The sequence below is a fragment of the Electrophorus electricus genome, chromosome 23 (genome assembly GCF_013358815.1).
Source record: "Electrophorus electricus isolate fEleEle1 chromosome 23, fEleEle1.pri, whole genome shotgun sequence".
Taxonomy (NCBI): Eukaryota; Metazoa; Chordata; class Actinopteri; order Gymnotiformes; family Gymnotidae; genus Electrophorus; species Electrophorus electricus.
In genome coordinates, this window is record NC_049557.1 from 5,827,023 (window position 1) to 5,854,317 (window position 27,295).

Genomic DNA, 27,295 nt, shown 5'->3' on the forward strand with positions numbered 1-27,295 from the left:
CTCGGCACTTCGGTCCTCAGCATACACGTTTGAACACACTGCGCCAAAGGCTGGCGGGGCAAAAAGGCAAAATACGGAATACAGATTTAAGAATCAACTTTGGAAAGAGGTAAGGCAAACGTAAATGACGGTCATGTATAATCTTTTGATTAATACAGTTTTTTCTGCCTAGATTTAGGCGTAGGCTAAGGAACAAGTACAATCTTTCCAGAGCTCGCACTTTGCCATGGGGAAAAGTAGGTGGTGGCTCGTGTTCCGCGTCTTGTTTGTAGATCAACTGCTCCTTAAAGACCCGCATCGCTCTTTCGTAATATAAAACGTTTAGTTAATGGGTACCGCCGAAACAGAAACGTCGCCCAAAGTTGCGATGTGTTTGAATCAACTACCACCTGTTTTCATGAGTAAACGGCATAACGCTCTTTGCGGATCAATGAGGGGAAAAAAAAAAAAAAACACTGGAAACGGGAGAGGCTTCCTAATGCGCTCATTTCCGTCTTGGAGAGCACACCGTGAAAATGACCGCATAGCTCCAGTGCCACATTAACTGCCTTTATGTCCGACGGACGTCCAGTTCTGTAGTGACACGTTGTGGAAAGATCGTAGTTCCTATGCACTTGAACGTTGTACCTGGACTGTAGGTGCAGTCGGCCGTCGGCGGACTGTTGCGTAAAAGTTTGAGCTAAGTGACGTTTCCGAAAATGACGTAGGCAGGCAGAAGTTGAGTTATTAATAATAATAATAATAATAATACGATAATATATTTATTTAGCTGAGGAACCAGGTTAGTATGATGAGCCATACTGAACTTGCTTCTACATATTTTTATAGGTGTTAAACTAAACTATACCCTAAGTAAGTTTTAGTATCGCAGGCCTGGTCTATATCAACAAAGTAATTGATTATGTGAGAGCTTGTTTAACTGGAAGTACAGTGATGTTGGCTGTTAAGTTTAAAGAACCAGTTCCTGTTGGAATGCAACAGTTTTTTGTTGTTTTTTTACCCTTTCGATCTCTGTGGGTCGACGAGGCAGTCTGCTTTGTGGCCTAAATTCTCAACTAGAAAATCTGTGGTTTCGAAATAAGGTCGCCACACACACTACTCAGCAATTGCTCATGGTGTTCTGTAGGTTTGGAAGACTAAACACATGAATAATACTCCACCTGATGAGGGAATGTCTTTCAGCTAGTACTGCTTGGCTGTGACTTTGAGCATTGCTGTCAAAGCTGGGCATTAGAGCTGTAACTGATGTGCAACCGCACAGTAAATATCTCATTTTAGCTAGGATTGACAAACTGTTCATTCTTGCCATCTTCCAGTGACTCATAATAACTGTATTCAGGTCCAATGAAGGAAGTCCCTAGTTGGAAGCTACTGCAGTCACGTGACAGAGGCTACCTTTTAGCATCGTGTTGCTCTTACTTCTGCATGATGTTTGTCCTAAAAAAAAAAAAATGCTTTTGATGGCAATCAGTGAAGTGGTCGCAGTGTGACCCCCAAGATGTCACAATAGTTTCAAATATTAAAATGAAAAAGTATCTGATAAAGAACACCACTGCATTTCTGCGTAAAATTGATCCATAAATACTATGTGATGTGGGTAGTAAAATGTTTTTAGCTATGTTCCTAACCCCCAGCCAGTTGTGTCCACTGCATCCTGTTGATATTACACTATTCAGAGTGATTCACTGTCTCTTTCCTTTTTGTGCTATCTGTAATTTTCTTTGCCTGTCCTGCAACTGGTGAAAGAAATCAAAATCAGCTAAAATTCTATCTCTGAGCAAAGTGGCACTGCTGACTCAGCGATTTTTCAGGCTAGATTGCTTCAAGTGGCTCTGCAGGGGGTGTCTGTTGTTTTGAGTGTCATTTTTTCTTTGGCGCACCCATCTTCCTTCGGTTTATGTCACACTCAAGTGCAACGGTATTGTCAGTTTGTGGAAGCTGGCACTTAAATCACTGAGAGTGTGGCATCAACTGACTGAAATGCATATTGATTTAATCCATTTCATCCAGTGCAACAAATGAATGCAGGACCTGTAGCACATCATAATGGTGTCATGTGTGGGCACTGTTCAATTGCTTTGGTCTGACTTCCTTTTTGTCTTCTTCGCTGAATCAAGGGGCTGCAGGATTATGGTCTCTTTTGACAGGCATATTGCTCAAAGTTCCCAGTCATTTCAGTTGCAAGTTCAGTTGCACTTTTTCAGTGTGGTGGTAATCAGAGCAAATTGTGGACTGAATAAGCTACTGACTCTTACCCCTGGGGTGCAGTGTGTGCAATGTCTGTGTCTTCTCCCACCAAGCCTGCATGACTTGACCATTAAAGTTGATTGTTTTGAGTAATGTTATGATTAATCAGTAGTGACAAACAGGCATTGATGTGTTTTCACTCTGTAATTGTGGCATATCCCGAGACGTCCGAGGTGACGTGTCAAAAAGATCAGACTATTCATCCCAAGTGCCTTTGTCCGAGCATAAACAAATACACACACACACACATACACTTTACATTTTTTAAATATTTTTTTTGCTGCGCGCTCGTGTGTGGGGGGGCGGCCGGCCGGCCGTAAAAGAATAAACGGTCAGTTCATGTCCACAGGTCAGGTTTGGCTCCATTATCAGCAAGTTGTAGAGTAATAAATCCTCTCCTAGACCAGGCATTTACACAGCACACTGCTACTTTTATTTCAAATCCAGCTCCAGAGCTCAAGCATGTGGAGATTGTCTTCCTTGAATCCTGCCCAAAAATAGTGTCTAATGGATGATACTGCTTCAGGGAGCCTTTTTAGGATGTTTGTGCCTTAAAATCGTTGTATGTGTGTGTGACGGAGAGAGAGAGACACTGGAGGGAGGGTTCTTAACATTGGATCCCACACTGACATCTCTGTGGTGTCTGGGTGCAAGTCTATCTTTTTGGGGTAGTGGGGTTGATTGCTATATCAGGCTCAGCAATGGGTAACGGACGAGAGCTAATAATGGCAGGCAACCTCCTGCTGATGGTGATGTAGGGAGAACGGGGAGGGATTCTAAAGCCATGTCACATGGCCAGCAGCAGCTGATCCTACATTGCCATCCTTTTCTCTCTGAGATGCAGGGTAAACCTGAGTCCCAGAAGCGCCAACAGCAGCAGCAGGATAAGAGTAAAGTGTCCCACTATAGGGCCCATGCTGTGGAGAGATTAACACCTGGTCGTTGCAGGACATTAGGCTCAGTTGCAGTGCCGCTGACTTCCGTTCTGTATTCAACGTGCAAAAGTGCGCCGGTACATTTTGCATTTCAGGCAGTGAACTCCACGCAGGCTACTTGGCCTACAGTCCAAACTCACGTTTTGGCCCAGTTCCCTTTTAGAAAGCTGAAACCCTCCCTCAATTCCCCTAGCCACTTCCATTTTGGGAAAATCAATGTTGCAGGGATGTGCATTTGTCATTTTAAATGATAGGGCTTTGTCTACTTCCCTGTAATGCCTTTCGATTTGCTATTCACGTAAAGCCAAAATTCGACAGTGGCAGTGAAGCATGGTTGCATTCCAAGAACACAAGTTTTCATTGTCCTCCGTGATTTCCTGGCTGTGTGCTGTCTGAGAGAGCGAGGGAATGGATTAGGGTCATCCTATTCTTTAAATGTGAATCAGGCCAATGTCTCATGTGCCCATCTCGGTGTTTTATTGTTCTGCCTAAGGGCTTCAGTCCATTACCTCTGTGATGGCAACTTCATCATGTAAAAAAGAGAACGACATTGGTGGAGAGGGTCAAGGAAGTGGTGTGGGGAAAGAAACTCTACTGAAACTTTAGTGTTAAAACAGCTGCTAGTGCATATATTTATCTATATATCTAGTGCATGCACATGCATGCATATAGGATTTACACTTAGCTGTCTATGGCATCAGACAGCTCATTTGACTGTCATCTAAATGTTTTAGTGTCTGCTCAGTCCAAGAGCAAATCCATCATGAACATTGTATCAGTTTGATGGACTGATTTCCGTTTGCAGCTAATGTCCTTACGTCTTGACAACATTTCTTCAGAAGTAACTAAAGCATTTCAATCGCTCTCCCATTCAAAGCAGAATCAATGATGGAAGTGAAAAGGGAATTTTAGGTTCTTGTTTGGATTGGAGCAGGTTTGGAGTTCCTGGGGTTGTTTTTATTAATGTGAAATTAAAAACTTATGGCTAGTATAGCTATTATTACAACAATATCAGAAATTGCATACTTTTACCTACTGTCTCATGTTTAAGAATAGCACTATGAATTATGTGGTTAAATTCCATAATTCTGAAATGCAATTAATGACTACAATATGCCTGTATGATAGTTAATCCGTTGGTTAAAGAACTAGCTAATGTTAGCTGACATGTTTATATTTTAACAAACTAGACTAATTTGAATTCAGTTGATACATATGTAGAGAATGTGGGGATTTCTTGCCTTTCTAATTCTTGGACACATCCAGAACTGATGTAAGAATGTTGTTTTTTCCCTTTCTGTGGTGTATAATGGGCTTGAAATAGTCTACTAAGTATATATACACTTTTTTTGGCAAATGTCTTATGGCAACCATGTTTTTAAGTGACACTAGATTTGTCATTTTTGTAGCATGAACATACTAACTGTTCCACGAAAATAAATAATGACGTGTCGCATGGAGGTTCTCGATTTCAGCCCTGCTGTTATGTTCTCTCACTGCGGGCAATTACACCCTAGGTAAAGATTTTAGTGACTTGCTGTGCTGGGAACAGTAGAGCGACCAGGTCTCTCATTGCAATGCTGCAGATCCGCTGTGCTGGGAACAGTGGAGCGACTAGGTCTCTCATTGCAATGCTGCAGATCCGCTGTGCTGGGAATGCAAGGCACAGACTGGAATTCGGAAGAGTGCTCTCAGGAGTACTGTACTTCCAGCGTTGCCTGTCTTCCTTTTTCCGATCGTTCAGTGAGAGGACTTGTTCATTTACTTTATTTGAAAATGTTGAGTATTAAAATACGTTTAGTGTTTTTTTTTGTTTTTTCATTCCTAGCTTTAGAGCAGAGCTCCAGCGCTCCCTGGCACATCTCCAGCTGCCTCTCTTGCTGTCTCTAAGGGAGAGGTCTGGGGGTGACTAATCTGAGGGGATTTTAGCTCTCTGTGCTTCTGCTATGTCGTGTGGTGAATGTATCTTCAGGATCTACCTTGACTTGGCTAGTGTACTCCCGGAGGTTTAGCTTCATGAGGGTTGCCTGTAAATTTGTTCTTCCCAAACTAGCAGTTGTTTTACATTATTAGCCAGAGCTTTTCCCTTGGTTTTTTAACATTAGTTTTTTTTGACTGCAAGATCTTTTCATCAAGAAGCATCTGGTAAATGAAGTCCTAGATCGAAGAGAGAGAAATGGTTGATCCGTCAGGACATTTTTCTTGTCTAAATTTAGATTGTTTTGTTTTAAAGCTACAAAGCTAATGTAGCTTACTAGTAAAGGAAAACTGTTAGCATCATGCAAACTGACATTTGAGAGCAGTATGATGGATGACTAATATAAGGCTGACATTGAATTTTACTTCAGCGTCTTTTAAAAGTGCTCCTGACATTGTTTGTGTAAGAAGTGAGGCACAAAGTAGAAAATCTTTACACAAAAGACTACCTTTCTCAATACATTTGCAGCCTGTCTAAGTGAAACTTTTAGGTTTTTGCAAGATTGCAGTGAATGAAGCTGTAACTACTGCACATCGAGAGCTTGCTCTTTCTGTTGTTTTTCAGTTTAACAGGATGTATTGAGTAGCAGGTGAAATGGAAAGCACCAATAGTCTGACAATCTAGCATGACTGACAAGCTAGACAGCACAGCGATTGCCAGTTTACAGTACTTTTGTAGAAAACTGAATTCAGAGGTACAAAAACCTCACCATATTAGTACAGGAATGCTTTTTAAAATTATAATATCAATGAAAGTATCAATGAAACACCAACACAATTTAAACATTTAATCTATGCAATGTTTAGTGATTAGCCAAGCAACATCAGTTAAAGGAACGCGATTCATCCGAGTTGATGCATCGAACTTTTTATTTTTATTTTTATTATTTTAATGAATAGGACTTTTTTAATGAATAGGCTGTAGAATAACTAAGGTGTTTTTCTTCTCTGATAATAAAAGTGCTGACGATGTCTTTGGGAACTACCCGTCTAACATATCTAAGGTTAACACCGCAAAGGAGCGAATGCTACATTTGTGAAGTAGACACAGCTAAAGAAATTGATTAAAATATAACTGTACCTATATATAACTGTCTCCTCACATAATATTACTGTAGGCTAAATCCAGCATGTACACTAAAAACCCAATTCAGGTCTCCCCATTTTTGACAGGTAAATCTACTCCAGGCTCTGAATGAGAGATGGCACTAACGCCACAAACATTAGTTGCGATTTTGTCATTCCTTGTTGTCCGTTTTTATAGGTCACAGTAGCGTATGTCCGAGTACCAGAATGAGATTTTTCCCAGAGCTGTTCCTTTAAAGCGCTCACCTTTCTCGATCACGTACTCTGAGGCTGCATTCCGTTCAGCATTCCGGAGGGCTGGTGGGGCCACACTTGGCACGGCGCTGCTGGAATCCTCAGGCTTCTCGTCTCTGGTTTTGAGTCACGGCAGTGTGTGTACACCAGTGCTGTGACGATGAGGAGGACTGTCTGCCCATGCTCCTGCTGCTCCTCCGCACTGCCTAATGGTGCTTGCGCACACTGAGGCATCGTCACCAAGGAAAATGTTTCTGCTTGTGCAAAAACGTAAGCGAAGAAATGGGCAAGTGCCATTTTTTTATTTATTTTTTTTGGTTTTGTTCGTTTGTTTTTTCTTTTTAGTTAAGCCGTCACTGACTTTTCTTGCAAGGACATAGGAACCCGTTGCATTGCTTTAGGTAATTTTAGTTTGGGTGCTTTAGTTCTCATCCAATAGAAATTAAAGAAACGCCTGTGGCACGAGCTGCCATTATGAAAACTAAAAATCTTTCTGACAAGTGTCACAAGGCCACGCCTGTAACCATGGTGTGGACTGTAGCCGGACCACCGAGACAATCTGCCTAAATGAGACGTTTTCACTCACTATCCGACTGACTCTGTCCTCATGTTAAACGTGCATGCTTGAGGAATCTAATTAGCCACATTTCAGACTAACGGTAGATAGCAAATACTGAGCGATAGCAGGAAAATGTAGTGATGCGCATGCCTCTGCTGCGTTCATTCACAAATGACCCCAGCGGTGCATCATTTGGTGATAGAAGAGCATTAGGCAACCTTATGTTATCATGTGGGTCTTTGTTTGAAATGGTATTGGAATCACTGATGTGAAGGTGTGCAGGGAGGTATGAATGTCTTTGTAGCTATATGGCTTCCTTCAAGTGTTTCGTTCAAGCCTTCTTAGCAACCTCTTCAAGGTTTCTTAATTCAGCTGAAAGAATAAGATACGGCTACTGAAATCTACAGTGTTCTTTGTATTGGCGATGGACACATCTCAAACCTGTCAAGTGCTTAAAAATATATTGCTGTACTGATGAATGATACATTTAAAGCATTTTATGATCCAAAACCCTAGAAATGTCTATAAATACCACTTTATAGGTAGTTAAAAGAAACACAAGCTGCTGGTGAAACGAAGCGAAACAATTTATGGTGAAAACCTTTTTCACAAGCGTCTCGTTGTTCATCTTTGTATACATCATCCTCATTGTACCAAAACCCTTCTTAAGGCTCAAGAAAGGACAAAGTGGTTGGTATAGTCACACGTTCCCTGAAAGTCTGAGATCACATCGAGTAATATTTTATATTCATCATGTGTGCTTATTAACGCCAGAAACCCAGCTCAGCAACTGATTGGCAAGACAAACGGGTTTATGTTAAGTTACATGCTAAGTTACTTGAATGGGTCTAGATAAACGTAGACCTTGAGTTTTAGGAACCTGGCCCAGTGAGTTAAAAACAAAGATACAAAGCCAAAGAGCGTATCGGATTTCTATAGTTCTCTGAGAAGAAGCCCTGTGTCTTTTTTGTTAGGCAGGCACACATAAAACGATGCGTGAGACATAATAGATGCCACATTTTATGCCACAGCACCTCTTTTGTAAACGCAGGACATTGACCAAGAGTCTACATTACGTCTCAAGGTTATATCACATGGCCCCTAAATGAATAGCTGCCTCTCTGTTGTTGCCGTTGACACTTGTATGACGGATGCTATGCAGTCCACTGTAGTCCAGCAAAACCAGGCTTGCCTACTTTTGTTGGGCTTTTATTTTTGCCACAGTTGCAGCAGATTCGCTCATTTCATAGAGGGACTGAACACCATGTTAATAGAGGGGGTCACTCGATGGAGTGAAACAACCCCCCCCCCCCCCCCCCAATTCCTCGCCCAGGACGACTAATGCAATGCTTGCCACAGCGTGGTTCCGAACCATTGCCTGCGCGGTGTCATCGAGCACCCGGGCAGCCTGCCAGGCTGTGAGGTGGTGCTCTGTATACTTTGACAGGGAAAAATTGGGGGGAGGGGGACCATTGGGCATCTCGTACCCGAATGACAAATGAGGGGGACTCCTGACCCTTAAGGAGCTCTGTGATGGGAGGGGAATAGCGTAGCAGGATGGGTGATGGTCTTTTTCTATACCTGCCATAGTTATTTGATGAAAATGAAACGTGGATAGCTGTGTTCTAACTTACTATAGCTTTAGTAGTTTTAATTGGTGGAAGTTTAGCTCCTTATCAACATGTGCTTTGTATCACAGAGATGAGGAATTTAAGGATAAGCAACTAAAAATTTGGAAAACAAACTTGTTGTTGTTGTTCCATACAACTCCAGGCAGTCACTCAAGCAGGTTGCCACTCACATATTCCTACTTTCTTTCTTATACATATTCTGCATACACAGAGGGCGCAGGCACTGAAGTAACAGTGCTAAGGCTGCACTGTACACTGTTTTGGGTGAGCAGCTGAACTTTCTCATCTTTATCCATACCATGTGCTCCCAACAACTGTGGGGTGCTTTTAAAATCATTAGATGCATAAAAAGCTTTAATGGACAACAGCACAGCTGTTAGACCAGCTCACTTCACATAATGAGTGTGTACATGTATACACACATATGTTATGTAAGCGTGCATGTTTACTGTCTTCAAAAAGTTATGTAATTTTGCTTAGCCATGTGTGTTTGAGATAACTGCCTTTCATTCCCTAAGCTCATGATGGTAACAAAGTCATAAGGACATCAGAAAAGTGACTGTGTGCATGAGCGTGTGCATGAGCGTGTGCATGAGCGTGTGCATGAGCGTGTGCATGAGCGTGTGCATGAGCGTGTGCATGAGCGTGTGCATGAGCGTGTGCATGAGCGAGCTGTGGTGTGCGTGTGTGGTTTTCCTGGGTGGGTTGTGGTGAGCCGCATCTAGGGAGACATTCCTTTCAACTTATGCTCCCATCCCCCAAACCCCTCACATCCAAAACATATATACATAGACACATATAGTCCCACTCCTACTATGTATCGAAAAAAACGCTACTGGTTTTTTGGGGGGGGGGGTGGGTTGTTGTTTGTTTTCCTTCAGGAAATAATTCCTTAAATATGGCAGTTGAAGTCTGCACCTTGTTGGATGCACCGAGTCAATTTTTGAAACTTGAGCTTGCAGACTTGATGCTTTTTATTGCCGTGTTGTGTTCAGACCTTTGACGGTCACGATGCGTTAAAAGTACTCTAATGGCATTACTTCAGTGCTGCATAAAAGTCAAGACTCAAAGGTTAAAGTAACTGAAAAATGTCCTGGTTTCTAGAGCTTTGAGTTTACCCAGTGAGTGCTCTCGGACATAGCTGGATTTGATGCAAGTCTCAGGTATATGGAAGAAATAATATTTCATGTTTTCAGTGGAACAAATCGGCACCACTTATCTGATGCACATGACCGTCAGACTTCCTCATTAGCACACGCATGCATTCTCGCACACATGCGCCCATTTGGACTGCACGAACAGGGGCATTACAGCAGCACTAAAGCATTCCAGCCTTGCTCTGCATGACCAGTGTGCTGACATATCTGCACATCAGAAACATTCCACGGCCTTCAGTCTCCCAGGCCCGCCTCCGTCTCTCACGCTGCTGGGGTAGGGGTCTCTGCACGTCGTCGTAGAATACTGATAAGACGCTGGCGTGTTTGATTTCCCCTTGTCCTTTGGTTTTTGGATTTGAGGTTGGGACCAGGGACGACTCTTCTGAGGGATGAACTGAAAGGCAGCGCTGCCACTGCGATGATAACGACCGGCAGAACCCTCTTCAGGCCAACTTTAAAACAAACAAAAACAAATGTATCCACATGAAAGACCTGTGTTTGAAATCAGCCTGCGTGCAAAAGACCGGCTTGAGTGATCGTCACGGCAAAACAATCTGCAAAGAATCCACACAGAATGTATTAAGCATTAGTTGCCAGTAATTAATAGGATTTAAAGTGAAGGTTGGGGAGAGAGGGAGAGGCAGAGAGAGAGAGAGAAACGGAGAGGTTGGGAAAGAGGGGTGAGAGAAAGCCACTAACAGACTTATGAAATCTGTTGTCTTCAAGTCAGTGTGATGAGATTAGTACTGATATAGGGGGAAATGTATCTCAGCACTGAAGACTGAATGCAGTGAATGTCATTTCTGTACTGAGTGCCTTTGCCAGTAACCAGGAGGATGGGAAGGAACTAGGGTGCTTCTCCTTTTATGGGTTGATTTTATTATCAGGGAGCTGCTTGTTGTCTAATAGGGGCTTCTGTGTTTGCTATAAATGTGGGTCTTCAACATGACTACTTTCTCTCTAGTCATGAAGATATTGGCAAAACTCTCAGACAGGGGTCACGATCATATTTTCCTGTAGGGATGTGATGAACTAAAAAAAATGTTATCATCGGGGATCAAAATCACAATATAATTTTTTGTTATCACAGCCTTGTTACAACATACTGGAAATCTGTAAGAAGCTCGCTTGCTCGCTCTCTCTCTCTCCGTGTGTGTGTGTGTGTGTGTGTATATATATAAAATGTGTGTATATATATAAAATGTGTGCGTGTGTGTGTATACACACATATACATACATACATACATACATACATACACACACACACACACACACACACACACACACACACACACAGGGAGAGAGAGCGAGCGAGCGAGCGAGCTTCTTACACATTTCCAGTATGTTGTAACAAGGCTGTGATAACAAAAAATTATATTGTGATTGTGATCCCCGATGATAACATTTTTTTAGTTCATCACATCCCTACAGGAATATATACACACACAATAAATATATATGAATTTTTTTATATATATATATATATATATATATATATATATATATATATATATATATATATATATATATATATATATATAAAATATTATTGTGTGTGTATAATGTATATGTATGTCACTGAAATCATTTCATCAGCAAGAAATAAAAACCAACAGCAAAAAACGGACCCGCATACTCTGTATTTCCTCTTAGACAGGTGAAGCAGCCCCTGAACACCTCTTTCCCCTGTCATAGTTTTCACAAAACAGCAAGTTAGCAAGCACGCCTGGCACGCTGTGCCTGCACTCTGTTCCGGCACGTGTGTCCTGTCCCTCGAACTGTATACTGTTTACTCATGAGTTTTGAACTGTGGTTGGGGTTTTGATCTAAATTATTTATTCATTAATTACTTATATTATGTGACATTAAATCAAATGAAAAGTAAAAATGCATAATTAAAATGATTCATCAAAGGTACCTAATTAATAAAAATATGTAATAAAAATATGTTTAGATTTGTATTTGTTTTTAATTATTTATTTCAATTATCCTTACCAGGAATGTGAAATAAACCTTGAAATTAAGTTAAATTAAAATACGTTTTCGCCTTGTCTGCCTAAGAGAACTCTTGCATTGCTGGAGGCCCAGTTTATCAATATATTCACATTAGTTCTGCAATGAATGTCTAATAAATATGCAGGAATATAACTAATGAACTATATAGGTAATATTAGGTTAATTAGCAAAACGGATGCAGTCTGTATTTATTTAGATAAAACTAATCAGTCTAATTCTGTATGAAATAAATAAATGCCAAGGGTTAAGTTATAGTTTAATAGGGGCTTGCAGATCTAAGCACTGTGTGACCACCACATTGACCTTGAACAGGAGCAGTGTAAGAAGTAGGATTGAGGGTGGATACGGATGCTTGACCTGTGTATCGTGTGATGTGTTTAACGCCTGGCGTATAAGGGTAACCGCTGCCCTGAGTAACTATGGACAGCATTTCCCAGAGCTCCGCAGGTCTGCTATTAGAAGGTCTGCTATTTTCAGCTAGAGCTGAGAAGGTTTCTTTTTCCCCCTATTCACATTTCTGTTTTATATTCACACAACACAAAAAACCGAAGGAACAAAAAATGCTAGAAGCTGTGTAATGTAATATGACTTAAAGCAGCTGTGGAATTTAAAATATTGAAATTTAGTATGACTCAAAAATAACAAACCTGAAGATGTGTATTGTTGCACTGCTGGATTGTATACATGTGTGATCATTTGCTGAATCCCAGTGGGAGAGCAAGGGAGAATTTCTGGAATAAGGCAGTGCTACAATTTAAAGGGAAAACGCGTGTTTTTATTCATCTGCAGTTCCCCAGTCATTACTGTTTTAAAGTTTTTAACATCACAATTGGTTCACACAATTTTGATTGCACTATAGATTAGACTGTGAATACAAGAGGAATGGTTGAATGCAGGCAAAGCCATTTAAAAGGTCCAAAGCATGGCAGTTTTATATGATGGAAAGGAGCAAAGCCATAAACTTGCTGTTGTTTATTGGCCCAAGGCTAATTCACACCCAGAACAATAATTGTCTTTGTTTTATGGTTATGTGTGTGTTTTGCCTAAATCCAGGAATATGGCCAGAGAATGGGCATTATATATATATATTAATATTTATTTATATATATATATATATATATATATATATATATATATATATATATATTAATATTTATTTATATATATATATATATATATATTAATATTTATTTATTTATTTATGTTTGTTTAGTGCCCACGTGAGATTACTAGCCATGGATTTATCAAGTGGGAATTGTAATATTGTTGAAATTAGACTTTTATGAACATATGGTTACCAATAAAGCATTACAATATGTGAATGAATGAATGAACATGTCTGAGTGTAAGTGGAGAAGGCTTTTGTTCAAGTGCTTTGTTTCTATTGTACTTTGAGTTCTTTTGTTTTAATTTGTCACCTATTTATGTCTATTAAGCATCAGGATGTCCATTTAGACACAGAAGTAGCATCATCTTACTTTTCAAGAGTTTCTTGACTTTTCCTTTGAAGTCTCATTTTCAAATGTATGAAAAGGGTCATTATGGTTATAAGAAATAAAAGTTCATCTGATAATTAAACACTCTTGGTGGAGTGCAGAACTGTGGCCATTCTGTTTTTCAGACCTTTTGGAAGGATCTGTTTCTGAGGGAACTTTGGGTTAGTACTTCGTGTCTGCACAGTGAGCACAGAATGACAGTGTGTTCTGTCCCCAGAGTCTCATCACTCTGTAGACTGGCTTTGGTTTGTCTGAGACCTGAATGGGAACCCACGCATCCCTCTCAGTGAATCACTTACTCTTTTACACACACACAGACATGCGGTTGAAAAAATAACACTGGTAAATTGGTGAATAATGTCATGATTCACCATGTTTCAATCTCATTTTGATATTCGTGAAATGAATGTGTTGCAAAAGGCAACTTGTACAAGATACTTGATTAACTTTAAAATCGGCTTTAAACGGTTGAGTAGCAATTTATTGACAAACCTTTTGTACCCATATGCATTTGCATGTTTTACCAGTTACATCAAGTAATTTTAATTTCTTCAAGAAATTACCATATTTTCTGTCATATTTTCTGCATGCGCTTCAGGCTTCAGGCAAATGTTGCCATTGCATTGAAGTAGGAAGAACAGTTTTCTACCAAATTCTTACCTGCTTAACTGCTAATGGAAATGTATTAGATCAGGAAATAGAACAGGTCTGGGCTTCTCTGTGCAGTGTCCGAGCGGAATAAACAAAGACACCCAAACATAAAACAAGGCATATAGAACTATGTAATAAGCTCATAATTGCCCACTTCACAATAATTACGTTAGGAGACACCTGTCAACGTGTGGGTGGCAAAGAACAGGAAGCAGGCCTCTTAACGAACACTGTATCGCTCTTTTCTTGTGGAATATGCACTTAGGTGTCTTGGCTGCTCTCTGGATTTCTCACAGAATAGTGCAGCAGACTGTGAAATCTGTCAAGGTTTTCAGCTGGAAAAGCATAAGCTTATTTTATGCCAAAATGTAAGATGACTTTCAGAGTTTGAGCGATTATGTGAAAAGGCTTTTGGTGAAGTTGATGTGGAGTTAGACATTTGGAGGGGTTCCCCCTCCCTTGAAGCTTGCCAGCCTCATGTCACTCAATAATCTATTAAATCTCCAAACTTTGGTAATGTTTAATTATCAGAAATACAAGCCAGAGCAACTGGAGCTGTGCCTCAGTTCTACAAGTGAGCCCCGCGTGTGGCGTGAGCATCCTGGGATGCTCACGTTTCCTTGCGTTTGGTTTAGCTGCGGTGTGATTTAAGCTGAGGTGAATTTGTGTTTCGCAGTGGCAGAGAGCAGTAGGAAGTTTTTTTTGCTTTTTCTCTTATGCTCTCATTTCTGATCCTCTTGCAGAAGTGAAACATGGTAATTATGGGCCTTGTCCAGCCTCTGAGCGCTTGGACCAGTGTGCCTTGTGACGTGCCTTCCATTACCTAACGAGAGAGAGAGAGAGAGAGACGTGCTCGAGACAAGTGCCTCTTCGCTTTGTGTGTTGGTGGCCTTTCACGCCTCCTGGTGACCCGCCGCCACGGAACGCCAAACTATCGCAAACTTTCCGAAGCGCCCGCTCCCCGTCGCCGTATTGCCAGCACGGCGTCCTCCCACGCCACGGAGAGCATGCGGTGCAAGACGGGACAAGACGAGTGACTCCCAATTACATTTTCTGAGGAACTCTTGCCGGCAGTGGAGGGCTGCGGGTGTAGCTGCGCACTAAACTCGTTTAGATGAGGCGCTAAATGGGGAACGGTGGTGTTGTGTCTCCTCTCCAGAGTGCTCTTGTTTCCACCGTGTGATCCTACTCCTCACTGGCTGACAGATTAAGAGCGCTCACGGCAGGCGGCCGTGTAGTTCCTCAGACTCTCCCAGACAGCCGTGTCCCGCTTCACTTTGGTTAGTACCGCATGGCCTAGCGGTGTGCCTGTGCGCTTGGCCCTGATTAAATCGGGCGTTGCAGCACAGTCCTAGTTATGGTTCCGGTCCTGTTTTATGTCCTGCTTACGTCCTGTATGGAAAAATGTTAAGGCAGTGAGTTTAAATGTAAATACATTACAGCTGCGCCCTCGAAGTCTGTCACGGTCTTGGTTCTGACGGTTCTAGCCGATTGCATTAGTTTAAAGTTCTTATCGATGTGCGATGAAGCAGGGGGCTCTTTCCTGCTCCCTGATGAGCTCTGAGAGTCATTATCCTAGCCAAGCCAAAAGATTAGCTCAGAACTGATGGGGTAGCCTCTCCTCATTAAATAAATACTTAAAGCTCATTAAATACTAATTGCCTACAGCAGGTTGTACAAAATTGACACTCAACTGAGGTTTCCAAATGAGAAAGAGACGTTTTGGAGCTCAGTTCATCCAAAAAACCTGTCAGGCCTGCAGAAGCCAACGTTAGTTTTCTGGCTTTCTTGGAGCAAACATTTAGTGCAGTGTGGATCTTGATGGAGATGTCGATCTATGGGGAACCGGGAGGGTGGAAATCTGAGCGTGCTGGTTTGGGCGACTGTCTTTTTGGAGATGCCTGACATCACCTGTTTCGCAGCCGGCTAGATCCAGGCACGCAGAATTCGCTCTTCAGGCGGTGCTGTCACATCCAGGCAGAGCAGGCCCAGCTCCCTGATCCCCACGTCTCCTGCAAACATCCAGAATGAACATGGTGCCCTGCAGGTCCTGTACCAGACACTCTGGATGTCTATAGCTCTTGCTCATGGGTCCTCTGCCCTGGGATGCATAAGGGAAGTGACTGTCCTTCAGAGGAGTCATTTTCTGTGTGTGTGTGTGTGTGTGTGTGTGTGTGTGTGTAGGGACTAGCACTGGGGTGGTAATTGAGACTGCATCTCAGAAGAAGCCAGGTTATAACCTGCAAGCTCTGCAAGATCCTAATAATATGCTTTCAGGTTCATATAGACAATCATTTCCCATTTGCATAGATAAGACTGTTGGGCTGGTTCAGAAATGGGGGAAAATATAATTAGTGATTAGGCTGACAAATAGAGCCAGTGCTACAGGGAGGAATGAGGAGGGGAGGAAACGGGGACTCATCTGATAGGACGTCTGCTGTGGCTCCGCCCCCGCCCTCTGCTCTTCAGCAGTATTCTCACTCCTGGCTCGAACACTTCAAGGTCAGCTGCAGGAGTTTAAAGCCTCTAGCCTTCTCTTTGCTGCTCCAGTGCACACCGTGACAGTAAAGCTTGCGTTTGGGCCGAACAGGACGCTCTGCTGCCGAGCGGCCTGCGTACTACCAGGCCTGGACTCAATTACTGCCCAGTCCCTGGTGGGAATTCTCACAACACTGCGATCAAACCCTCTCATTAATTTTCTCTAATTTACATTCAATTCCACAATCAGGCTCTAACCAATTATCACAGGTTCTGATCGGTCCTAATGAAACTCCCTCTTTCCTATTCGCCATTCGACTCTTTCTGTTGATTCTTGGCCATTCCTGCTCAGTGCTTGAGTCTGTGGAGAGCGGCAGTGGTTTTGTGGGTGGGGTCTCTGGGCTTTGGCAGCAGACCGGCCCGTGTGTTTGGGAAGAGCGGAGCCAGATTTCAGCCCAGCCCTTCTGTTGCTTCCGTGTGGAAGCCCTCGTAATCGCGGCCGCTGCCAGCCACCCCTCCTGGGCTCAGGAAGTGGCTTGTTTTGCTTCGCAGGGGGAGCCCAGAGCCCTGGGATGGTCCCGCCCGTCCTGTTGCCTGGCCCCTGTCCCGACAGCCCCAGGCTCCTACCCTCAGGCCACAAAGCAGACTTCCCGGCTGTCGCGTGGACAGCTCGGGCTAAAAGCCGAGCTGTTTGGCATACTGGAGAGTTTTCTGCGTGTTGTAGCAACCGCGTGCAGACAGAAATGGGACTGTTGTCATTTGGTTAAACGTGGATACAGTGGTCTCCTGAGCTCCCGTAGTTCTTAAGGATGCTGTGCTGAATAGGAGAGTCAGTTGACTGTGCTGTGATGCAATAGCTATTTCCTGTACATGTTCGGAAGCTCCAATATTTAAGGCATTAACAAAATCTTAGTTGTGTAATGGCTGGAGATTAAACTTGCCTACCCAGCTAAAGCACCTCTAGACCCGTTAGGCCTGGCCAAAATAACAGGATGCAGGTTCACAGTAGAGTGGTGTTTTCTTGCATCACAGGCTGCTATAAGCTTTAGCTTTGTTTGAGACACTATTCTCCTAAGACACTGTTGAACTACCTGCAGTGCTACCATGGTGCTTCTGATATCTATTTCCTTAGATAATTAGATTTGTCTGATTACAGTGTTACTGTGGCTCATGTTTAGCAGTGTTCTCTCGCATTCTCTATGGCAATTTGCAAATCCCTTTGCCATCAATACTTTTGAACATATTATGGCAATATATCGGCAGTCCCGTCCCGCCCCTATAAAGGAGGATGTAAGCATCATGAGTTCAGGGGAAAGCAGCTTAGTTGCCCTTTTTTCCTCACTTCTGTTTATGTGAGACTGCTACAGTTTGGAGGTCATTCTGAAGCTGCTCCCCTTTGATTCCTCATGAAGAAGTCCATTCTTTATCCTGACAGGATCATTTCTGCCCATGGTCCATTCACAGTCAGATCTCTCTCTCTGCGTCTCTGTCTCTGTCTCTCATTGTGCTTGCCAACTTTTCACCTAAGCGTCTGTGTGTGTGTGTGTGTGTGTGTGTGTGTGTGTGTGTGTGTGTGTGTGTGTGTGTGTGTGTGTGTGTGTGTGTGTGTGTGTGTGTGTGTGTGTGTGTGTGTGTCTGTCTGTTGGCCAGATGGGGAATGTCCATATATTTTGTATAACATTCTGTTCTTATTAGCTGACCAGCCGGTTTCATGTGCCATTTCAAATGTTATCAGCAACTGTAAATGAAGCTCTACACAGGTGGAGTCTGCTGAGGTGACGAGCCATTTCTGAGTCACTCTCAGACCTTTGGCTGGACACAGGAAAGGAGTGCTCAACACAGGAAGTGAGCTCATTCCTGATTTCCTCTCCGCCTTGCCGGGTTTGGGACTCATCACTTTGGGCCTCATGACTGTTTTGCCCCCAGCTCCACATGCTGGTCCTGCTAGTGAACACCTGAGATGTTCCAAACACGTGCATCTTCCACTTAGTTTTTAGAGTTACTATTTTATTACCCATGATGATGATGATGATTTTTTTTTTTTTCTTCCCATGAATTAAAGCCTACGTTTGGGACATAGATTTGAAGTTTAGGCCGTAGTAAACCCCTCAAACACAGTCTATTGTTTCATCTGCTTGTGGGCGTAGAAACGAGGTCAGAGCGGAAGGGCGTTCGTGAGCTGTTCCTGTCTCAGCTGTTCTGCGGTCAGCGCGATTGGAGCCCGTTGGAGCACGGGCTGCGAGAAACCTCCGCGGGTGGCTTAAAAGGCAGCAGTGCGTTGCAGCGTCCAGAGCCCGGGCGGAATCCAAGACCTTCGTGTACCAGAGTGACAGTGTGATGAATGTGTGCATGAAACTGGGACGCTGTCAGCGCTATCATTTTCCCACACACACTCACCCAGAAGGGGGGAGAGGGAGAGAGTGTTGGCTCTGACCTGCTTTAGGCCTGCGTTCCCTCAGCGTGCTTCTCTTTTATACTTCTGAGCTGCTGTGGCCACGTGTTTGAGACCTCTGGAGCTGTTGTGGAGATGTAGTCGAGATCTTTCCTGACTCCTTAGCTGGGTACTCAGTAGCTCTATTCCAAACCTAATCACCCTCTGCGTCCTCCACTGTGCTTCACTGAGTCTGTGAAGGCTGGCTGCTGTACCCTTAGATTCGTGTGTGTGTGTGTGTGTGTGTGTTTTCATGCGTTCATTGGGTGGGCGGTTATAGATCTTTACTGACCTTTGGCAGACCCTCAGAAAAGCATCCCGCAGTCTCGTCCCCTGTCTCTATTATTGTTCACTTGTGGGAGTCCTTCATTGATTTTGGGGTGTGTGTGTGGCATTCCTCATGGGCATGTGCGCTTACACTGCAAACCCACTCTGACAGGCCCTGGTCCGGGCAGGGCTGTTGAGAGAGATGTGTGTGGAGGGGGCTCCACTCGGCCGCCTCTGATTGATGCCGTTCTTCCAGGTGTGGTGACTGATGTGCACTGTGCTGCTGTCCTCCCCTTGGTGCCTCTACCAGCAGTGCACGCTGCTGTCGGCTTCCTGTCCTTTAGCTTGCCATTGGTGTAGTTCTGCAGCCGGCCCTGGCTCACCGGGCCAAACGCACAGACAGACTTCGGCACGGAAGTGTGGACCTGGGCCGGGAAAAGGCTGGACACGCTTCCGGAAGGTTTTCTGAGCTGGCGGAGTTTTCTTTAAGTAGGGAAGCAAAGTGACCGCGTTATCCTGAAAGTACGTATCCTTACGAAAGTCTGCTAGAGTCTGAACTGTTTTAAGGTTGAGGGGTGCGTGCGCGTGTGTGTGCTGTTCTGGCAGAGATGTTTCCAGGCCATGGTGTCCTTGTTTTTCCATGTGCACACTGCAGGAAGAGACGGGGAAGAGGGAGGGGCCGTGAAGTAGCGTCCGCTCCCTCTGTTCGTCACCCTCTCTGGGGCGCGTGGAAGTAGGCTTGCCTCGTTCTCGCGTGCGCTCTTGCGCTCTCTCGCTCTCGTTCTCTTTTTTTTATCTATCTAGCTATCTTTATTTATTTATTTATTTATTTATTTATTTATTTATTTAAATTGCTCTGTGGCCTGAAAGTAACTGCCTTGCTGCTCCTGAACGAGGTCAGGCCCAGAGTGAGGCTGACACCCCCCCACCTTGAGCTGAGGAGCGCCCCCTGTTGGGCTTACCCAGAACCTTTCATGGGATGTTTTTCCCTGCTTCCACGCGGGCGACCCGGTGAGCCGTTTTGACGTGCGTGTCCCTCTCTGTGTTTCTCTGCAGTGATGGCAGCAATCCGTAAGAAGCTGGTGATTGTCGGGGATGGTGCATGCGGGAAGACCTGCTTGCTTATTGTCTTCAGTAAAGACCAGTTCCCTGAGGTCTATGTGCCAACGGTGTTCGAGAACTACATCGCCGACATCGAGGTGGACGGCAAGCAGGTGAGCAACGTCCCACTCCTCCTCTTCGTCTTCTCTAGCTGAACGTCGTCAAGCTACCACCACTGAGGAGGGCTGGAAAGGGCTTGCAACTATATTCCTGAATTCATTCAGAACCAATTCAGTACTTAATTATATTAGTAAAGAAAGACTGATAAGACGTAGCGAATCTAACCCCCCGGCCTTCAAGCAGCACCATTAACAACCTCCAGAAATTAAAAGGGTGTGGAGCAGAGTGTGCATGGGTGAGTGGGTAGGTGTGATTCTGGCTGTGCTGTGTCTCGCCCAATGGGCTGTAGATGACTGTACTAAGCCCTGTGGTACAGCGTAGAGGCTAAGAACACTGCCTCTCCCACGGTGGACTGGGGTTCATCTGGGCAAGTGCACCATACTATACCAGTAAGAATCCTTGAGCAAACACATTCGCCTACCGCTGCAACATGATTGAAATTGTAAGTCACTCTGGATAAGGACATCTGCCAAACGCATAAATAAATGTAAATGTAATGCCCGCGTCCCGTGTGAGCGCCGTTAGGTGAATGTCAATGTGCTCCGGGGACATCACTCGCTCGTTCTCTGGAACAGGACTGCTGGGTTTTGCACCACGATGGCACGGTCACAGTGTGCTCAGCATTAAGCTCAACCATGTCACGAAGGCTGCAGCCACACCGCCTCCAACACAAAAGGCATCATCATGTAATCAGAGTCCCCAAGCCCAGTTCCAGCCCGCTGACTGGTAATGTCCGGTCCGGGAGCGGCGTGGCTTTCTAAAGTCTGGGCGGTCCGTGCTGTTCGAGCCGAGCACGCACGGCCGGCTCTGCCTCGCCCATTCGGTGCCCGCTTTGGTCAGGCGGCAAAGTGTCAGTCTCTAGTGTTTTATCTCATGATATGGTGCAGCTGATTCCTGTAAATGCACCACACATTTATATCTTTGTTTAATGGTTTTAAAAGGAATTAAGGCTGCATGCCATGGAGAAAAATATTTTATTGTGATTATATTGTAACATTTTGCTGTTGCAACAGTGGTGTTAATGTAATAAGATTAAGTTGGCCTGCATTATTTTCACAGTTACACTTAATGCATCACGTGAATGCAATGACTCATCCGAGCGCCCAGAGAATGTCCATCTGCTATGCGATTGGTCAGGATGCTCAAGAAGAAACATTGCTGTGTTTGGAAGCTCATTTGCATAATGCATCCTTCCATGATTCCAGTAGGCCATTTGCAGAGGTCAATATTGCGATACTGATTAACAAACAACTTAATGTACACCCTCATAAAGAAGGAACAAAAAGCAGAATGAGCTATTCGTTGTACTGGGATGATTCGGAGGCAAACGTAGCTCACAGCTGCAAGCTGTCCACCTGCTTAAAGGATGCGGGTTTCCACTGATGGCGAGATTGTCAGGTCTGTTATTGTGGCGCTGGATGAATACTTGGAGATGCTATTAAGGCAGGCTTTACAGATTTTGCATTTATACAAAATGTATTCTACTCTGGTTCATTTCAGCTGCTATATACGTTTTGCATTTACATTTTACAGATCCATTTTTCCCTGTTTTCTTTTCCCCAAACATGCATGCATTACAATTTTGAATCATTCTCTCTCTGTATAAACTCTCAGCATGGCCTAAATAATGGATTTATTAGTTTCCCATTGCTTCCATTAGCACTGAGTCAGCAGCCCAGGTGCAAAAGGTCCACCCACTGTCTCTTGTCGATTGGCACCTTGATTAGCCAATGGAAGGGTTAGTTGTGAGACTTGGGAAGTAGAACTTGAAAACGCCAAAGAACTGCGTCAGATGGTCAGTGGGCTGGCTGTCTGGCTGAAGATCACACTAGGGCAGTGGGTGTAAATTTGTACTGCAACACTGTTTAATAACTCTGTGTATACTTGCTTAGAGAACTGATATTTATGGGAGGTTAAGTGGCCCTGTTGAATCTTCAGTGCACGGTAACTGGTATGATGGTCCACTAATGTAACTAATATAAACATCTGTAAACGTGGCATGAGCTGGGTCCGACCGACCAGCTAGACCTTAAGAGTAGGAAATGCATTGTTTTGGATCTTTTTTTGCACCACATAAGAATGGCATGAATTTCGTCAGCCCTCAGAGAATTCTGCCAGCTTCAGGTAAACGGTTAAGGGTCCTAGGGGGGGTCTCCTGCTCAACCCCTGCAAACACATGCAGACCCAATTCTTCTGAATGCAGCACTGTGACTCACACTATTGCCACATTGCATAAGATCCTCCAAAAATATACCCAACTCCTCTTCATTCACATCATGTCCTTCCATATGGCTCAGAGCTGCCTCCTCTCTGGAGATGCAGCCATGGGAGAGATTTGTGGTATATTGGTTCAGCTTCTGAGGAAATTGATTTGCATGGCAAGTAACCCTCACCGTTCCAACAACTTGGCTGATTTTGTTCAATAAAGATTACCGACTAGTTTATCATGTGATGACCTGCGATGAGTTCTGAGCTTACTGAGTCCTGGAAATTTCACTGTTAATCAGCCTTCTGTGCTGGGTGTAGGGCACTAATCTTTCTTAAAGGGTAGGCTGTTGGTCAACCTATACCTTTTTAAAATGGTTTTGTACCATTTGTAAGTCTGCACGGCGCGACCTCGCCGATGGCTTTAGAACGGAGAGGGTTACAGCTCCTTTGTGGCTTCTCTCCAGTGGGGCGATCTTGTAGGCCAGGGGTGACCGAGTCCTGCACGGTCAGTTCCCGAGATCACAGTTTTTAATCATTTTGTTTATTTTTGTGGCAGGAAAATGGGCAGAATTCCACGTGAGGTTTACTGGACTCGGCCGCGCAGATGTGGCTTGTCTCGCTGTCATGAAGCATTAGAAGCAGATGAGCTCTGTGATCGCTGTCCTCAGATCATCACCATGATCGTCTCTCTACCATGCACATTGTTGTTGCTGTGTGCGCCTACTTGTGTACTGAGCCATCATCCAGCCATTTGGGCACTGAGTGAACATTTCCGCACACACACCAAATAAAACGGCATTGTATTAATGTTTATTTGCATTAAATATAATAGATTTTTCTGTTTTACCAAATCTTGGGCGATTAACTAGCTGCACATCTCCTCGAGGTGTCACTGTGAGACAGCTGAGATGTGCAGATGGTCTGTGGCACGCAGGGCAGGTTAGAGCCTCATGCTCAACCGCAGCTGTGTGGAATCGTTTAGTGAGAAAAACAAACAGCAGAAAAAAGGCAGTGTGGTCGAATGCACTGTAGGGCTTTTGTGGTTTTTGAGTAAATAAACCCTTACTGCCCTGATAAATAGCTTTACACAGAATTTTCTTGTGTGGCCATAGTTTTGCATAGTACTGTATGTATTAATATAATATACATAAGCAAATATGCGCATGCACACTCAGCCCCAACATTAAACCACTGACAGGTGAAGTGAATAACATTGATTATCTCATTACAGTGGCACCTGTTAAGGGCTGGGATATATTAAGCTGCAAGTGAACAGTCATTTCTTGAAATTGATGTGTTGGTAGCAGGAAAAATGGACCTGCATAAGGATGTGAGTGACTTTGACAAGAGCCAGATTGTGATGGCTAGACAACTGGGTCAGAGCATCTCCAAAACGGCAGGTCCTGAGGCGTGTAGCCAGTTTGCAGTAGTCTGTGCCTAACCAATGTGGTGCAAGGAAGGGGTGCCCAAGGCTCACTGATGCATGTGAGTAGCGAAGGCTAGTCCGTCTGGTCTGATCCCACAGAAGAGCTACACTAACACAAATTGCTGAAAAAGTTATGCTGCCTATTAAGGAAAGGTGTCACAACAGACAGTGTATGGGCATGTGTAGCCGCAGACTGGCCACAGTGCCCACGGTGACCCCAGTCCACTGCTGAAAGCGCCTACCATGGGCCCGCAAGCATCAGAACTGGACCGTAGAGCAGTGGAAGACGGTTTTCTAGCCTGTCGAATCATGTTTTGTTTTGCATCATGTGGAAGGTGGTGTTGTCTTGGCCTCCAAATTGCCCAGATCTCGGTATGACTGAGTATCTGTGGGAAGTGCTCAAGGCTCCACCTCGCAACTTGCATGACTTAAAGGATCTGGTGTCAGATGTCATAGGATCCCTCAGTGGGTCAGAGTTGTTTTGGCAGCACAAACTGGACCTAACCAATATTAGGCAGGTGGTTTTAATGTTGTCTGTGTGTGTGTGTGTGTGTGTGTGTGTGTGTGTGTGTGTGTGTGTGTGTGTGTGTGTGTGGGTGTGTGTGTGTGTGTATGAGAGAGAGAGAGATGATTGAAAATTCTGGTGGAGTACAAAGTTTCTTAAGGGGGACATTTCAGACGGAAGTCTCATCAGCGGTGGGAGGTGAACCAGTTGAAATATGTCTTCATTTCCTTCTCCATATTGGTGCCTGCTGGAATGGAGGCCACTCAGCAGGGCCAAGCAAAGGACCTTCAGCTGACAAGTTCCCATCACACTTACACTAACTCTATGGGGCATCAAGGTGTGGTATTTATTTACGTGGTGGGTTTTTTTCCCCCTCCTTGCTCTCTTGCTCTCAGGTTGAGCTGGCGCTATGGGACACAGCGGGCCAGGAGGACTATGATAGGCTGAGGCCGTTGTCCTATCCTGACACAGACGTCATTCTCATGTGTTTTTCCATAGACAGTCCGGACAGTTTAGGTACTTTCACCTTAAGACAGTTGCTCTGAACACCAGAGCGCCAAACCCTTTCTTCTGTGAGCACTTTTAAAAAAATGTTTAAATGTTAAAGCAAAAACAGTAAGAATTTCAGAGCATAACATGATAAGATGGAATTGTTTTCCTTGTCTTTGAGCATAGCTCTGAGCAGTGTGCAGGAGTTCAGTAAGACATGTGAGCTGTGGTTCTGATCCATTTTGTGTGTGATGTGCTCCCATGCAGAGAATATTCCGGAGAAGTGGACACCAGAGGTGAAGCATTTCTGTCCTAACGTTCCCATTATCCTGGTGGGGAATAAGAAAGACCTTCGCAATGATGAACACACTCGCAGAGAGCTAGCCAAAATGAAACAGGTACACATGGGGAGGCTAGGTGGGTGTGTGGGTGTGTGGGTGGGTGTGGGTGTGTGTGTGTGTGTGTGTGTGTGTGTGTGTGTGTGTGTGTCGTGTGGTCATGACGATAGCAGTGTGCATGTCCTGAGTAATGGCAGATGCCATTTGTTCTCTTCCGCTTTGAGGAAGCGGACCCTGAGACACTTCCCGCTTTAACGCCCACTTTAGGAAGTACAGCTGTTTCCTGTTAAAGGAAGACTTCTGACATCTGAAGAGTTGCATCATGCTGTTTGTGTGTGTGAGAGTTAAGACTATATAGTACAAATAACTATAGTACATGTGTACTATGTATTACAATTACCATATATACTGTAAATCTTTGTGACTTGCATATAAAGTGTGTATATGTGTGTGCGCAGAATCAGTAAATTTGTGGAATAGGAAATAAAACAATAGTGACACTGGGGTTGTTGCATAATCTGGGGCAAGGAACATGACCATAAAAGTATGAAAACTGTGCTTTCCCCAAAGTTGTTAAGCTTAGAATGGTGTTACTATCATGACAGTTGACGTGAGGCCTTAAAAACAGGAGTTCATAAAAGGTGCGTCTGCGTGTGTGTGTTTTCCTTTCCAGGAGCCAGTAAAGCCAGAGGAAGGCAGAGACATGGCTAACAGGATCAGTGCATTCGGCTATCTGGAGTGCTCTGCTAAGACTAAAGAGGGTGTCCGGGAGGTGTTCGAGATGGCCACCAGAGCGGCGCTGCAGGTCCGTAAGCGCAAGAAGCGAAGTGGCTGCCTGCTCTTATGAGCTCCACCCCCCAGCTCGACCTCTCCTGCCAACAGTCCACACAGTGCTCAAGGAATAATCTTAACCAAACCAACATCATCACTGTACTGTATTACGCATTTCACGCAAGCAAGATGTGTGCAAGAGACTGACAAACCTGTTTATAGAGAAACCAACCCACGTGTGCTCTTAGTTTCTGTACGTACACACGCCTGTTCTGTTTTCGGCTTTCTTTTCTTTTGCCAGTATACCTTCCCATGTGTGTGGGGGAAAGAATTGATTTGATTTTGTATGTATTTGTACATAAATCTTAATCTTGTCTTTCTCTCTCCCCTGCACTCTCGCATTCTCTCTCACTTTCCATTCCATGTTGTATTCAGACATTGCTTCTTTATGTACTGTTTACTTATTTGGGTTGAAGCCTGACTGGCGAATCTGCTTCATTTGGAAAATGATCCAGAATACATTTATTGTTCATTCAAACCACTTGTCTTCATTGTGTCTTTCTCCGTGGTATTAACTGCTACTATTATGTTTAACGTGTATGTTTTGCTTGGGAAAGCCGCAAAAAGAAAACCGCCGAGTTCCACAGTGAAAAGTAACTCGAATGTTCCTCTAAAGCAGGCTCAGGCTCAGAGGGGTTAGATGGGGGCTCTGCATGGATTAGCTTGTCAATCCTGAAACTCCTGGGCTCCTTAATTTCCATGTGTGTTTGTGAGACTGAGAATGTGAGATGCCTCGATGACCCACTCTGTCACACTGTATCTTCAAGGAAATATCTCAGCTGCTGCTACTCCTCTTCCGCTGCACACGGGCCCGGGAGAGGCCAGGTTCTTCTGAAGATGGCTCACTCTCTCCAGCCATAACTGTCATTTATAATAAAGCTGCCTGCTTCCACAGTGGAGCTCACCTTCTGCAATGGAGCCCAGCTATTCTTTTGAGTATTTCTCTGGAGCCTGGAGCTGCACTGCTGTTTTTGATCGGATCTGCAAAGTGGCGAAGAAGTTGTCCGTGTTTTCAAGAATTCGGAGTCCAGCAAAGTTCGTTTGGATTCTGCTCAGTGGTGAGGTTGATCCAGTCAGCGTGCTCTCTCGTGAATCTAGCTTTGTAGTATATT

At 44.1% G+C, this 27,295-nt stretch overlaps 1 protein-coding gene across 1 annotated transcript; it reads left to right on the forward strand.

Annotated features, from left to right (window-relative positions):
• Positions 1-26,661, forward strand: rhocb (ras homolog family member Cb). Its single transcript, XM_027001364.2, has 5 exons — positions 1-109; positions 20,222-20,379; positions 24,921-25,041; positions 25,282-25,412; positions 26,026-26,661. Exons 2-5 carry the CDS (start codon positions 20,224-20,226, stop codon positions 26,197-26,199), a joined length of 582 nt encoding a protein of 193 aa, XP_026857165.1. The 5' UTR covers positions 1-109; positions 20,222-20,223; the 3' UTR covers positions 26,200-26,661.
• The last annotated feature ends 634 nt before the right edge of the window (positions 26,662-27,295 follow it).

Excerpts from the sequence above, each read along its gene's own strand:
- rhocb (XM_027001364.2), top strand. The coding sequence starts at position 20,224 with ATGGCAGCAATCCGTAAGAAGCTGGTGATTGTCGGGGATGGTGCATGC. Across the intron at positions 20,380-24,920 it reads TCGAGGTGGACGGCAAGCAG|GTTGAGCTGGCGCTATGGGA; the intron begins GTGAGCAACGTC and ends TCTTGCTCTCAG. Across the intron at positions 25,042-25,281 it reads AGACAGTCCGGACAGTTTAG|AGAATATTCCGGAGAAGTGG; the intron begins GTACTTTCACCT and ends GCTCCCATGCAG.